We start from the raw sequence: 14,846 nt of genomic DNA, 5'->3' as shown, positions 1-14,846 counted from the left end.
ATTTTGAGCTGAGAGGGAATTTAGAAATTATTTTGTTCACTGTTGTCATTTTACAGATGAGGAAACTAAGGCAAACAGAATTAAGTGATTACTCCAGAGTCACCCAGTTGGTAACTGGCAAAGGCCATATTTGAACTGAGGAAAATGAGTCTCCCTGATTCCATGCTCAGTATTCTAACCACTGTATCATCTAGCTGCCCCCATCCCATCCCCAGGAATAGACTACTCTAATTCTAATGACAGAGACTTAACAAATTCATAATTTTATTATACTCTGAATAGAGATGATATTTAAAAAGCAGAGAAATCGACTATACAAAGAATTTATAAGACATTCATTTACATACTGAATATGTTTTTTTACAGTATGGAGCAAAGGTAAAATATCTACTAATAGATAAGGCAGAGAAGGCAATGTTAACAAGTCAATGATACTAAGGATAAACTGGCACCATTTAATTAAGCATGGCTTTTTAGCATGTTCATATTATAACACTGAAGGATTATAGAAATACACTTGAAAAAGCAGATTAATAGGTGCCTGGCTACAAATACACATGGCAAAAAGCTAGTATGAGTTCACCAGTCTTTTTTTTCAGTACTGCATATACACATCTTGAAACATCCTGGGGGAAAGCATGTTGTGTTAACAGTTTGCACGTTTGTCACAGAAACAATGCTGTGTGACTGCATATACTATTTACTACTGAGTATACCTTACAGTTTTTTTTTGAATATGTAAAATTATTTCATACATTTCTAATATATGTGGTAACATGTTATAAGAGAAATACACTGTGAGAGCTCTCCTTAGAACCATAAAAATGGACCTATTTTTTTTGCTAAGAAGAGTCAAACTCCTAGTGGATTTTCCCTGATGCTTTTTAAACACAGAGCAAAAAAATTTTAAAAGAGCAAAAAATAAAAACATAAAATAACCATGTCAATACATGATCTTTTTTTTTTTTTTTTTTTTTAAATGGCAACCTTCAGGATATGGAGTCCTTTCTAAATATATGTGGACATGAAATGCTATGACAATATCTTGAAAACTCCAAGTTATTGTGTACTGGCAGGAAAGGAAGGGCCCCAATTCCATGCCATTCTCTTCAAAAAGAATCATTATTCAAACCTGATTTAGTTCTTAAGCAAACTTTTCTTCTTCTTCTTCTTCTTCTTCCTCTTCTTCTTCTTTTGCAGGGAGCTGCCTTTCCATGAGAGTAATACTCTTGGAAGATCCAGCTATTTAAGCCCTCTGAACCACTTCATTTTCCCAAATTCTGATAAAATGAAACACTGTTGGATATTCCTTGAAAGTAGTTTAGGAGTTAAAATTCTGCCTTGTTGGCTGTTCTTAAGGCACACAGGATCTCTGAAATGCTCAAGCAGTCTCTTGAAATGGCAATGAAAATACTACATGATGAGTAAATGTGTAACAGAATCATAAAGCATTTGGCACAGAAATGAGGTCCTGGCCATTGTCTTATCAACTGGAATGAGAAATTATCTACCTGTTAGCTTTATATACAATGCCCACTGCAACTCAATTTCAATTGCATTTGAGCTGCCATCTTTTTCCCTGCCTTTTGCTGCCCTGACCCATGCATTAAAATAATCTCTTTATAAGAGTAAATTTTCAAAGCCTAAGTTGGTTACTATGATTCTTGCATAAAATAAGCACTGATATCTGAGCTTAGGAAGGATAGGAGGAGATTATTATTATTAAAGAAAATTTTAATAGGGTATAGTTGGGATATTTTAACATTTATTCAGCACCTGGTGCATTATAGAGGAGGAAGTTAATGTTTCTTCAGTGAGACAAAGTCCTGAATCATTGGTCCCAAAAGAATGCTACCAATGACAGATTTACAGGGAAAACTATTTGGATATAGAAATATACACAAATATGAGTTTGTCTATATAATACAGCAGCTCATATGACAATCAAAAAAGTTTATATTTTTAAGGATCATCCCTTTTCTTATCTTCATACTTTGGATGTCACAATCTGGACAGTGACTATAATACAAAGCAAACCACTTAGCAGAGTGATGAGATCCATATGATAGCTTATGAAGGCGCAAGGTGCCCTATATATCATCTTGTTTCTTTCCTTACAAATGACATCCAACATAACAGATGCCAAGACAAGAGTTTAACAAAATAATTTTCTTTTCCCTTCTGGATACATTTGCTGATTCTATCCACAATAAAAAAATTTAGGAATTAAAAAGCATAAAGAAGTGAACTTGATGAACAAAATATTGAAAAATAAATCCAAATATGCAAAAAGACTTTCTGTTAAAATCGTATTTCCAAAATACAGGATGTGTTATAACAACACCATAAGAAAATATTGACATACTTTCTAAGCAAGGCACATGCAATAGAATATACTTAGATACAATAACATACACACACAAAAAAAATGCAAAGCTCAACAAGGTGTCTAGTAAAGAGTACTCATACAATATAGCAACATCAAATTTCTACTATAAATAATCTGGCATAGGCAAAAATATAAATTATATAAAATCATTTTTTGCTTTTCCCTCATTTTTATCCTGCTATTATTAAAATGGTTTCTTTCTTGCTTGACTCTTCTTACAAAATATATATTTTTAGATGAACAGAATACATCAAGCCTTCACCATACAATTTTTTTAAATGACATCTCTAACTTTTCATAAAGCACAATTACCAATCATTCCCAGATTTAGACCTTACAATCTCGGTATCTCTGTACCTCTGTCTGTTTTCATGGTCCCTGAAAAAAAAAAATCAACCTACACTAACCTTCATCAGACATACTTCCCCCTTCTCAGTTCAACTCTAGTCTTGGTTATGGAAAGATGAAGGGAAGAGCAAATGATTGTACAAAAGGCCCTAAAAGAATATCAGTTTGTGATGATCACGTCTACTGTGGATGCAAATAGGACAAGTGTTTCCATAGCCATGCATGCAGTTCTATAATGTATTAAATTTCAGAAAATTCATGTAATATAGTAAGTAACCAGGAAATCATTCCATTGTTCACCCGCAAGGTACTGGGGAAGATGAAGTGTATACAAACTTCTCTCTTGCAAAGTTTATCTCCAAAGTAGACTCTGGATAGGTACAGATGCTCCAGACATAGCTTCTCTTATTTAGAGCTTTGAACTTGACTGTGAAGACGTTTCAAGAAACAAAAACTTTCTTTTAAGAAAGGAATTTGAAAGTCTTTCTTTTAAAATAAGAAAAAAAAAAAAAAGCAAGGAAGGAAGAAGAAAAATCTACAATGGGTAGAAGGTCCCGCTTTTCTTCTTGGGGTTAGTACGTTTAAGTAAATTGTTCAAAAGGATGCCGAGCCTCCCTCCTCATACCAAAGTCTAAAAGAGTCAGAGAGGCTTCAGATCTTTTTGGGGGAACCAATCATGACCTTTGATACAAAGTTCACAATGGCACTGGCAGGCTGCTCAGGATCGTGTTCTGCAAACAGATGGCACACGTTGTCTGTAGCGCTCCCTTGTTTTCTTGCAACAAATCCAAATACTCTGCAAAGGCAATTCAAAAATTAAATGGGCCATACCTGCACACAACTACCCAGTCACCCCGTGCAAACATCCATGCACTATTTTCCCTTCATTACTTATTTCATTCATGTCAAAGCTAGAAAGCATCTCTTTGTTACAATAATATCCAACAAAACACATCTGTGATGATCTAGTCAACTGTATTTGTTAGCCCACAGGACATTTCTTACATAAAGAGAAATGGCCTCTTCATTTCCATCATTATAATCAGCATTTATGTAGGACCTACTAGATTCCAAGAACTGGACCAAGTAAGCGCTTTATAAATATTATTTCATTTGTCCCTGGGAGATAGTTAGTTGCTTTTATTATTTCATAAGATAAGGATAATGAGACAGAATTTAAGTGATTTTTATGAGAATCTTGACCCCTTGTTAAGCCTTCCTCTAAATACAAAATTATTTCTCTTCCTCTAAATATAAAACTATTATTAAATATAAAATTATTTCTGTTGAAATAATCAAAGGTTGTCATATGGAAAAGGGATTAGACATGTTCTATTTGCCCTCAAAAGACAGAATCATAAACAATGGATAAAATATGCACAATTTAAGAGATATTTTCCCAACAATGGAATTATTCAAAGTGACAGGGGGTACTTTGGTTAATGGATTAACTCTCATTGGAGGCCATCAAGCAAAGGCTAAATTACCACTTGAGTCAGGTTAGACTGGATGGATATTGAAGTGAACTCTAATATTTTGAGACTCTTGTGATTTAATTCTAGTCCTTAAAAACAAGGAGGAAGCTACATATTTCTAACAAAAATCAGGGCTGTCTTTTGGGCGCATTAGCAATTCAGAATTGTGTTAAGTGATCACCTATGGAAAATGGGACAAAAGTTCAAGTCTAGATAACTACTTCCAAGCTAAAAGAGCCTATACTTTAAAATAAAGGAATCCAGATGATGGGCAACTTACTTTGCTGAAGGGCCATCTTTGATCCACCTTGTTGTATGTGAAAGAGAAACAAAATAAAAGCATTAGTTTTGTTTACATTTTCAAGAGAAAATTAATGATAGACACATTTATTGGCAAGTGAAAATGCCTTACTTCCTATCCTGTGGATCCAAAGCACAGAAAATGACAGTGTTCACTGGATAATGTCTTCGGAAGAAAAGTCTATTAAGAAAATGAAATGGAGAAAAATCAGTGTTTTCAGCATTTCCCTTTTAAGATTGGGGTGTAGTAATGATTATCAGTGTGATTAGAGGCACTAAACAGAATATCTGGGGAGGCAACACAGCAGAATGTTATAACAGGGATGGGGAATTTTCAGCATGTGGGCTGGATAAAACCCACAAAATCATTTGGGCTAGCCCTGCCAAAGCAACCATAAATGATGATGAGCTGAAAGCTACATTCAACAAACTCTTACTGCTCGAGTTCTACACATTGATAATTTTGTATGGCCCACGACTGAAGTTATAAATATCCAAATAGCCCTTTGCAGAAAAAAATTTTCCCAGGCCTGTTCTAAAAGGACACTTTGTTTATTGACAAGAGACATCAATTTTAGCCTGCCTTGTTCTTCTGTCCCTGTGCAACTGAGCAATTCACGTAACCTTTTGAGTTTTACCTTTCCTCTGTACAAAATTAAAGTTTTGGATGAAATGATCTCCAAAGTTCTTTAAATCCTATGATTATTTCCTTCTTGTATAAATATCTTGAAGAAACAGATGAAGAATTGACCCACTATACTTACAGCTTATTATTCTATAAGATAGTAATAGGATTCAGAGTAATTCTTATATTTTAAGGAAATAATTTTTAAAGTCATATACCCATAGTCACATCAGTGTAGATGTAAGAAAAGTCATTACCTTAGACTAAGGTAAAAAAAAAAAATAAGGAAAAAAATTAAATTTTGCTATGTAATCACAAGAACAGTACTCCAAGACAAAGACTTTGGCCACATCATGACCAGTTACCTGGATGAAATGATTAACGCTTAGATGTGTATGTGTCAAAGTCAAAGAAAATAAAAGGCTCCATTGTAAACTAAGTAATTAAAATAGGACTGTTATAAAAAAGTCTAGTAAGACCATGTAACTAACCTCTCTACTGTACTTGGCAGTTGTCTGATAATACTGTTAGAATAACATGTTTTGCATGAGCTGTCTATATTTTTGATATATTATTGGTCTATGAAGCTTTCAAATGAGAAAACTTCCCTCTACCAAAGTAGGCTGCCACCCTGTTTGCAACATGTATCTCTAGGTCAGTGATATACTAAGGGGTACAAGCATTATGGGTCAGAGATGGGGTTCCAATCTGGCTTTCTAGCCAGATGGGCATCAATCAATTCATGCTCTTAGAAACTATAGAAAAATGAAAAAAATTTTCCAAATGAGATTTTGTTTATAATAAGAAAAAGCTGGGATCCTGCTAAACTTGAAAACCATTAATAACTATAAAGACTTTTTGAATCAATAGGACAAGCCAAAAATGGACAGAGAACATAAATAAGGGTAATACCATAACTTAGACACATATTGCAGAGGGTACTTACTTCCGCTGATTGTCAGTCAGTGTAATTCCCTGGGCAGAAACTTTGAAATGAACAACTGTAGAAATGGGAGGAGGATCTTGAACTAGTGTCATGCTCAAGGCTTTCTGTACAGCTTGGTAGCCTGTGAGTGATTCCATTTCCACAGAATTTAAGTACCAAACATTGCAGGCTGTTAATAGTGGAAAAACAAAAAAGTTTAACATCATTTCATGTGCTTTTATCATACAGGCAATACATCATCATTAATTATTTGTTAGGTGTTAATATAATTCAGAAATTATGCTAAGACACTTAGAATAGATTTCAAATTTAAAAAATCAGGCAATCCCTGTCATTAAGGGGTTTAATTCTAAAAACACAACACGCATACCTGTGTGTGTGTGTGTGTGTGTGTGTGTGTGTATGTGAATACACACAAGTAAATACACACACATATATACACATGACAATGTTGTTAGGGAGTAAGTGGGTTTAAGAACTGGGGAAGCTACTAGCAGTTGAGAGGAATCAAAAAAATCTTCAAATAAGAGGAAGCACTTGAATTATGTTTTGAAGGAAACTAATGATGCTGTGAGGAGTCACCAGTAATGTGAAATGCTAGATAAGTCCATTTGGTGGAGTAATATTTTGTCAGCCTAAAAAAGTAGATTGGAGCTAGATTGTGAAAGGCATTCAGCACCAAAGAGAAATTTTTACTTTTTCCAGAGGTAACAGGGAGTGCCAGGAGCTTTCAGAGCAGGGAAGAAACATGATCAGACCTGTGATGTTGTTGCACAATACTCAATTCAATGAATATTTACTGAGTGTCTATTGTGTGCATGGCACGATGCTATATTCTAGAGATATAATAATAGTATTAATAATAGCTAACATTTATATAGTAGGATAAAGTCTATAAACATTTTATATTTACTTCATTTGATAAAGACATTTACAATGTTTGGAAATTTGAAAAATGCATTACACATCTCATTTGAGTCTCCCTACTTCCCTTTGAGGCAAGTATCACAGGTATAACTATCCCCAACTTATACATTAGGAAACTGAAATTCAGAGAAGGTAGATAATGTATTAATTTTAATACAGATTATAGGAATCAGAGGTTGAATGTGAATCTAGGATGTCCTGGTAAAATTCAATGTACTATACTATCTTACCTACTAAAACAGTCCTAGCCTTAAAGAAAATGACATTGTGCCAGAATGATACAATAGACATGCATATTAGGAGACTACATCCTAACAGGATAAGAAAGAGAACAGTAGTAACTAAGATGATAAAGGAATGTTTCAAAAAGATGATAGTACCTGAACTGAGTCCTGAATAAAAATAAACATTATGGAAAGCAAAAGTACATTCTAGACAGAAGGAATAATAATTGCTCATCTATAGGGAGCTGAAGGAACTTTGAAGTCAGGAAACTGTTGTCCAATTTTTCTGGAATACAATTTGTGAAGGAGAGTAATTTGGAATAAAGCTGAAATCAATCAATAATCACTGCTTAAGTGCTTACTATGCTTATTGATTTATTGATCTAAGAGGCAAAAGAAATGTTGTACATTTTCACATCTGTCTTATTTGAAAATACCCCTCTGTCATAAACTCAATTATTAGTTAATCTGCTCAATATGAAAATTTATACAATGAAAATAACTTAGCAATATAGAATAAAGGATGAAAGTCATTTGCAAAACCTCCTTAAGGAAAGAAAATGTGAAAACTGATATTCAACTTATGAATGTCCCATATAAGTAAATAAATGGGAGACTGAAGCTCTGGAGTTTTAGCCCAAACCTTAGAATATGATAGCTGGACTGTTTTCTTTCTGAATTCACAGGAAGATATTGGCTTTTTAAAGCAGCACTTTCTCTTTTGAAGACTCAAAGGTAAAAGCAGATTATTTTTATGTTAATATGGAAGGCTGAGAAGTATATTCATTTTTTAAAATAAATTTTATTAATACATTTTGTTTTTAACTTGCCTTAATTTCCCTGTATCTCTTCTCCCTTTTTTCTCCCATAAATCCATTTCTTGTAACATCTTTTAATGTGCAGTAGTAGAAAGAGTTAGAAGTTTTGGAGAATATAGATTCAAGTGTTATCAATGGTGTTCTCTACTTTGTAGTCCTGCCAATAGACTGATATATCTGGTAATCGGGTAAATATATGTTGAGGGCTAAGACATTGTCAATGTTCTTAAGAAGAGCATGGAAAGAGATGCAGCATAGTGTAGTAGAGAAATAGCCTCAAGTCAGGAAAATCTGGATTTGTACTAGGTTCTGTAAAATTACAATGGCTTGGATAAAGGCTTGTCAGATTTTCAAATAACACAAATCTAGGAGGGATGTCTAATCCATGACACAATTGAGTAATCATGCTCTTGTTCAATCACATCTAGAGCAAAATGCTCAATTCCAGAGACCCTATTTTATGAAAGATGTTAAATTTGAGAATTCCAGATGAGGGAAACCAGAATGATGGTGATTATGACATGTGAAGACTGGCTAAAGGAACTGGTTATGTATCTAGAAGAAGAAATATAAATTCTATGAGAAAAATGCTATCTGTTATTAATGTTTTGAAAGACTGTCATATAGGAGGAGAATTAGACTTATTAATGGTTGTCTTTTAACACTGTTAACTCATACGTAAAGTGAAATAGAGAAGGAAATGGCAAACCACTCCAACATCTTTGCCAGAAAAACACAAATGGAGTAACAAAGAGATGGACATGAGTGAAATGAGTGAACAATCGCAATAGGATATTTGGACCTGGATGACAAAACAAGAGCAAGTAATGGAAAAGAGGCAAATTTAGCCTTGATGTAAGAAAAAAAATAACTTTTGACAATTAGAATTATCCAAAGTAACAGTTACAGTAGCAGCAGAAGGTAGTTGCCTTTCCTTCACATAGAGCCTGGATGATCCCTTCCCAGGAATACTACAGAAAATATTTTTATTCAGGTATGATTTAGACTAGCCAGCCTCTGGATTCTATGGCTATAAATATCTCTAAAGGCCCTTCCAGTTCCAAAAGGGGTGGTCCAATACCAAGCTCTCTCATTGGACAGAGTTTTCTCATGAATAAAATGGGAATAGAAATTCTGTATCATAAAATTGATGGGACGAGTATTCTATAAACTTAAAAACTGCAAAACTAATGAATTATCATCTTATTACCAGATTGGAGGGGAGTGCTTTCTTTTGCAGATGCAGAATACATGTAAAAAATGAACAAGATACAACTGTGAAAGAACACTACTGTGCTGTAAGAAATGATGAGCTCAATGACCTTAGAAAAACATGGAAAGACTTGCATGAAATGATGAAGAATGAAATATATAGGGAGTATTAGTAATATTGTTTTAAGACAACTTTGAGTGAATAAATCATTTTTACTGTTATAAATATCCAAAGTAACTAACAAAGTAACATAAGATATCTGCATCTAGGGAAACAAATGATAAAAAGAAGTATGTATAAGAATGACTTCACATACATACACACACACACACACACACACACACATATTTTTGTGTCTAATAGTAGCCATCTCTAAAATGAGAGGAGGACAGAAAAAATAATGAAATTTATATAATGATTTCATTACACATAAATATTTGAACATAAAAGATTTGCAGTTTCATGTGCAATCTTTTTTTTTTTTTTTTTTTTTAACTACATTGTATTCTGGAAATGCTTATTTTATTCCGGAAATGCTTATTTTATTCCATAAATTCAAAATATAATAGATTTTTTTTTAAAAAGTAAACAAGTTAGTACTATGTAGCTCCATGGTCAGAGGGTCACTTCACCCATTGCCAATGGAGTCACCACTGTTGAGAGGAGAAGTTTTTCTTAGTTCTGAGTTTTAGAGCTTGGATGACATTTTCCTAGATAAAGTGTTAAAAATGGCAATTTAGGATTAATTGAAATAGGACCATTAGTAGAAAAGGTCAACTGCATTCCATGGCTAAATAGGCTTTTTGTGGGCCTCCTTGGGAACCTCACAACCATTTATAACAGTTTCTTTCAGAAAATGCATTCTGAGTTTCCAAACAAACTTCAGAAACACAACTTATTTGTAAGTTAAGAACTGCCTGTACTCTTATGTTTTCTAACTGAATCAATGCTTGGGGAATGTTTTAGAGTTTTATTTTGTTTTATCTTTTTCATCTTTTCTTAGGAAAAAAAAAAAAGAAAAATAACTGAATATAAATTAGGCCTTATAAAACCCTCATCCCACCCTTTTAACTTTGTTTACTGTGGCTAAAACAGAAGCTTGTAGTATTTTTTTTAGTGAGGGCATTTCACGGATGTTCAAGACATTCAGGCTGCAACTAAAGTTCATTTCATTGAACAGAACCATTCATTTCACTGGCAAAACACCAAGAATGTTTCCTCTGGATTGGAAGATAAGAGTCATTCTGTACTACCACTTAGCTTTATTTTTATTTCCATTTCTCTAGGCCTCTAGACATTTCCGTGAGTAAGAGGGGAAAAAAAGGGTCCCCATTTTCCATCCCAATGAAACATTCAATGAAATGAAAGATAACATTTTTCTTTGCTTATGTTTTTCTGAATAGTATGTCATTCAGATATAACAAACGGGAAAAATTTCTACCTGTGTGTTTTTCTTTTAAAAAAAAAATCATTCTTATGGAGAAAAGGATAAATTGCCTTAGTAATATGTATTCAATAAGGCCAACATGTACCCTAAAATAGTTTTAAAAAGGAAAAAAAATTTACTGTATACTTTCCTCAGACACAGAATATGGTCCAGTTTCACCTGGATTTTAACTCTTCATTTTCATATCTGGAATTCTTTATTCTCATTCAATTTTGCCATATTTACTAAAGGATATGCTATTATAAGACATCTGAAAAGCCAAAGAATTAGGAACCAGATATTTTAGGATATATCTGAGGGAAAAAAAGATAAAAAAAGCAGGGTTTATATTTGATTCCAATGATAGTCCTACTTTTACTTGGTAGTCCGAGAGACCCACAAATCTGTACTATCATCACTTTTTGATGAGTAGTGGAAAAGAATTTATAAAGAGGAAGATATTTCCTAAGGCAAACCCCTTAATCTTTGTAGGTCTCAGTATGTAAAATAAAGGAGTAGGAATAAGTGTTCTATAACTTCTAGTCCAGATCCTACCAAGTGTTGAGGCTATAGCAGATAGATGTACAATAGGAGAGAAATGTCCACTTGATTTAAAAAAAAAAAAAAAAAGGAAAAAATCAGTTTAAAGCTTAAAGGGACATAAAGATCATCATGTCTTGCTCTTTAAGAGCAAGTTATTTAAGAGAGGAGAAAATTAAGACCCAGAAAAGGCATGTGACTTGACAAGTTTACATATTAACTAGTAGCAAAGCTGGAATTAGAAGTCAGGTCTCCTAGTTCAATAGTGTTTCTATGACAAGATAGTTAAGTGGCATAAGATCTAGATTCTAAAACTGTGGTTTGCAAGCCCTTGTAGGGATTTGTAATTAATTGGGGGAGGGTGGGTCACAAAATTATGATTTATTACCAGTAAATATTGTGTACCAATTTTACATATTTATATATTGAGGGTAAGGTAAAAATTTTTCAGGTAAAAAGGGACAATGAGTAGAAAAAATTTAAGAAGCCCTGGTGTAAGGTATAGAGTGTTGGATTTGTAAACAGAAACAGCTAAGTTGGAATCTCACCTTAGATATTCACTAGCTTCACTTCTCTCAACTTCAATTTCCTATGCAATGGAAATAGAACCTACCTGGTTAGGGTTGTTGTGTAGATCAAATAAGGCAATATATGCAAAGCATTTTATAAACCTTAACAATACAATTTAAATGTTAACTTTACTGTTATTATTTACAATAATCTTTATTACTATTCCTGAGTCATGGTTAAATGTCAGAAATTTCATAGACTGTCAAGAAAAGTTTCTGTAGGAATGGAAGTGACACATAGTTACTTCTAGAAGAGAAGTCACACTGCTTTGGGAGAGAAACTGTGTAGACCCAAGCCCCTAAATTAACAAGGCTGAGCCCTACCTGGTTAGCTGAGGCAACAATATAAGTGTTTAGACTTTAAAGATCTACAGATTAGCCATGACAGCCAAGACTGTCAATATTTCTACCTGAGAGAAGATTCAGAGGGAAATAGATTTAGAAGTACAAGGGACCTTAGAGATAATTTAAGCCAAGAGCCTTGTTTTGGTCAAACTGTGGGGTCAAACTGTGCCCAAGAGAACAAGTCTTAAATGACAGAGATGAGATTCAAAACCAGTTTTATTGATTCCCCAATTCATAATGTTCAGTGAAGATGAATAGGCAATTTTTAGAGGAAGAAATTTTGTGGAAAAAAAGTTACAAATCACTAATAATTAAAGAAATACAAACAACAACTCTAAAGTACCAGCTCACACTCATCAGAAATGACTAAGATGATGGAAAAAAGAAAAATACTGGAGGGGCTGTGCATTGTTGGTGGAACTATGAACAAGTCCAAAAATTGTGAAAAGTGATTTGGAACTAAATTACTAAAGAAGATCTACATGCCAAAGAGATCAAAGAGAAAAGAAAACGACTCACATGAACAAAAATATTTATAGAAGTTTTTTTTTTTTTTTTTTTGGTATGGCAAGAATTGGCAACTGAAGAATGCTGATCAGCTAGGGAATGGCTAAACAAGTTATTATCCATGATTATGATGGCGTACCCCTGCACTATTAAAAAAAAAGAAATCATTTCAGAAAAACCTGGAAGACTTGTATAAACTAGTGCAAAGTGAAGTGAGCAAAACCAGAAGGGCCAGTTATATAATAAAAGTAATATTAAGATAATCAATTTTGAAAGACTCAATGATTCTAATCACTACAATGACCAACCATTATGGAAAAGGATTCATGATGAAACATGCTATTCACTGAGAGTGAGAAAGCACTGAGGAACTTTGATTACAAATGAAGGCTCGCTCTCTCTCTCTCTCTCTCTCTCTCTCTCTCTCTGCGTTTCTTTGTCTCTGTCTCTATCTCTTCTTTATTTTTTGTCCTCCTTTTCTTCCTTCCCTTCTTTTTTTTTTCTCATGACTAAAGCAGGAAATTGTTTTGTCTGACTATATTTATATTTGTAATGGATTTTGTTTTTCTTGTGCTCCTAAAGGGTAGGGGAGTGGGAAGGAGAGACTTCAGAACTAAAAATAAAGTTGAATTAATAAAAAAAAATCAGATTGTCGACTCCAAATAGAGCACTCTTTCTGCTGCCTCATACTGTCATTCCACATAACCAAGAGCTAGACTAAAGAATGCCAAAATGTCCAGAGTCCATAAGGAAGAAGGATCTGGACTAGCCCCTGACAATTCTTACTCCCCTTGAAAAGAGAATCTTCATTTCTGGGATGATCAGTGAGTTCGGAAGAAAAGGGCCTTGACAAAAACTATAAAAGTTATGGAGAATCTCCAACTTCCTTTTTAAAAAAATCCCATGACCCCAACTTTCTATTAGCATATCAATTTTCTCTGAATTTGCTACTATCTACCCAAGTTTTATAGCTGCTTTTTACTGTCACACCCCAGTTAAGATCTTTCAGAAGTCCCTCACACCTGCACACTTAACACACAAAACCGCTGGAAAGGAGCCAAAAATAAGTTCCTAAGTGGCTTACATTCGGCTTTTGTGTTCTCAAAACTAATATCTCCCTTCTTCATGACTCTTAGCAACTATTTGGCAGAGTTACACCTCTTCTATCCCTCACCTGTTCAAGCTTTTTGTACTGCTCGGTCAGTTTCTTGTAGAATGGAGTTATTCACCTGCATTTCAAGGCCTCTCTCTTTCCTTAATTGATTTTTGTTTTCCCTCAGAGTTGATAGCAGGATCTACAAAAGTTACATAAGATCTAATCTTCATTAACATTATACTTTCTTATTGTGATGGGAACACACAGCATCAGAAATGCTTCAGATCTTCTCATTTTTGTTTGAAGGAATTAATGCATGGCTTCTTTACAATAAAATGAAAATGCATCCTAACTAAAAGAATACAAGAATAGTTGCTGAGGATCTCTATACCACCAGGTAAGGAGGTCCATTTTTTATTTGTATTGGGGTCTTAAAAGATCAGTCCATTCTTATTTTCTATTATTTTCCTCCATGAATTTTCTAACCTTCTACAAAGATGACCATCTCTCCTACCCCCAAACACAAAGTTTCATTAGCTTTGTCAAATGATCTTCTACCTTTTCTCTTGATAGACTGAATTGCTACTCAAACATTAAAAGTCAAAAAAAAAGTCATATACAACATGATGGTGATAACTATCTATGGTTAAAATATTACATTTTGTTCTGTATTTCTATAATAAAGATGTTTAATAATGTATGTAGTGATCATTTGTGCCTTATGAAAAAAAAAATTATAATGATGAGTCAGTTGGATAGCTCAATGAACAAAGCACTGGATTTTGAATCAAGAAGAACTGAGTTCAGATGCATCCTGACTCCCATGCTTATCAACTATATAATATTGGGCAAGAAATTTAGGTTCTCAATCTGTTTATTTTTTTAAAATAACACCAACCTCATAAGGTTGTAGTAAGAATCAAAGGAGATAAGCTAGGTAAAGTACTTGCCAATTCTTAGATCTATGATCATAATCATTATAAAAATACAACATAATTTTTTGCCTATTTGAGCCTAAGTTCTGTAAACAATGGACTCATAGATAAATTCTGCATAGCCTCTGGTACCTGACAGACCAACCAAAAAGTATTTATGTGC

General features: G+C 33.7%; 1 protein-coding gene across 2 annotated transcripts in view; it reads right to left on the bottom strand.

The window, feature by feature from the left end:
* Positions 1 to 247: 247 nt before the first annotated feature.
* The window catches only part of TNS3 (tensin 3), a 377,368-nt gene continuing 362,769 nt past the window's right edge, over positions 248 to 14,846 (bottom strand). For both annotated transcript variants that reach the window (XM_051984497.1, XM_051984488.1), the window contains exons 29-32: positions 6,084 to 6,252; positions 4,625 to 4,693; positions 4,493 to 4,519; positions 248 to 3,533 (exon numbers count right to left, since the gene is read on the bottom strand). In XM_051984497.1, the coding sequence (XP_051840457.1) occupies positions 3,389 to 3,533; positions 4,493 to 4,519; positions 4,625 to 4,693; positions 6,084 to 6,252 (410 nt within the window). In that variant the 3' untranslated portion in view covers positions 248 to 3,388. The remainder of the gene's footprint in view (positions 3,534 to 4,492; positions 4,520 to 4,624; positions 4,694 to 6,083; positions 6,253 to 14,846) is intronic.

The sequence above is a fragment of the Antechinus flavipes genome, chromosome 1 (genome assembly GCF_016432865.1).
Source record: "Antechinus flavipes isolate AdamAnt ecotype Samford, QLD, Australia chromosome 1, AdamAnt_v2, whole genome shotgun sequence".
In the NCBI taxonomy this organism is placed as follows: Eukaryota; Metazoa; Chordata; class Mammalia; order Dasyuromorphia; family Dasyuridae; genus Antechinus; species Antechinus flavipes.
Note: the sequence above shows the minus strand (reverse complement) of the source record. Positions and strands in the feature narration are given on the sequence as shown.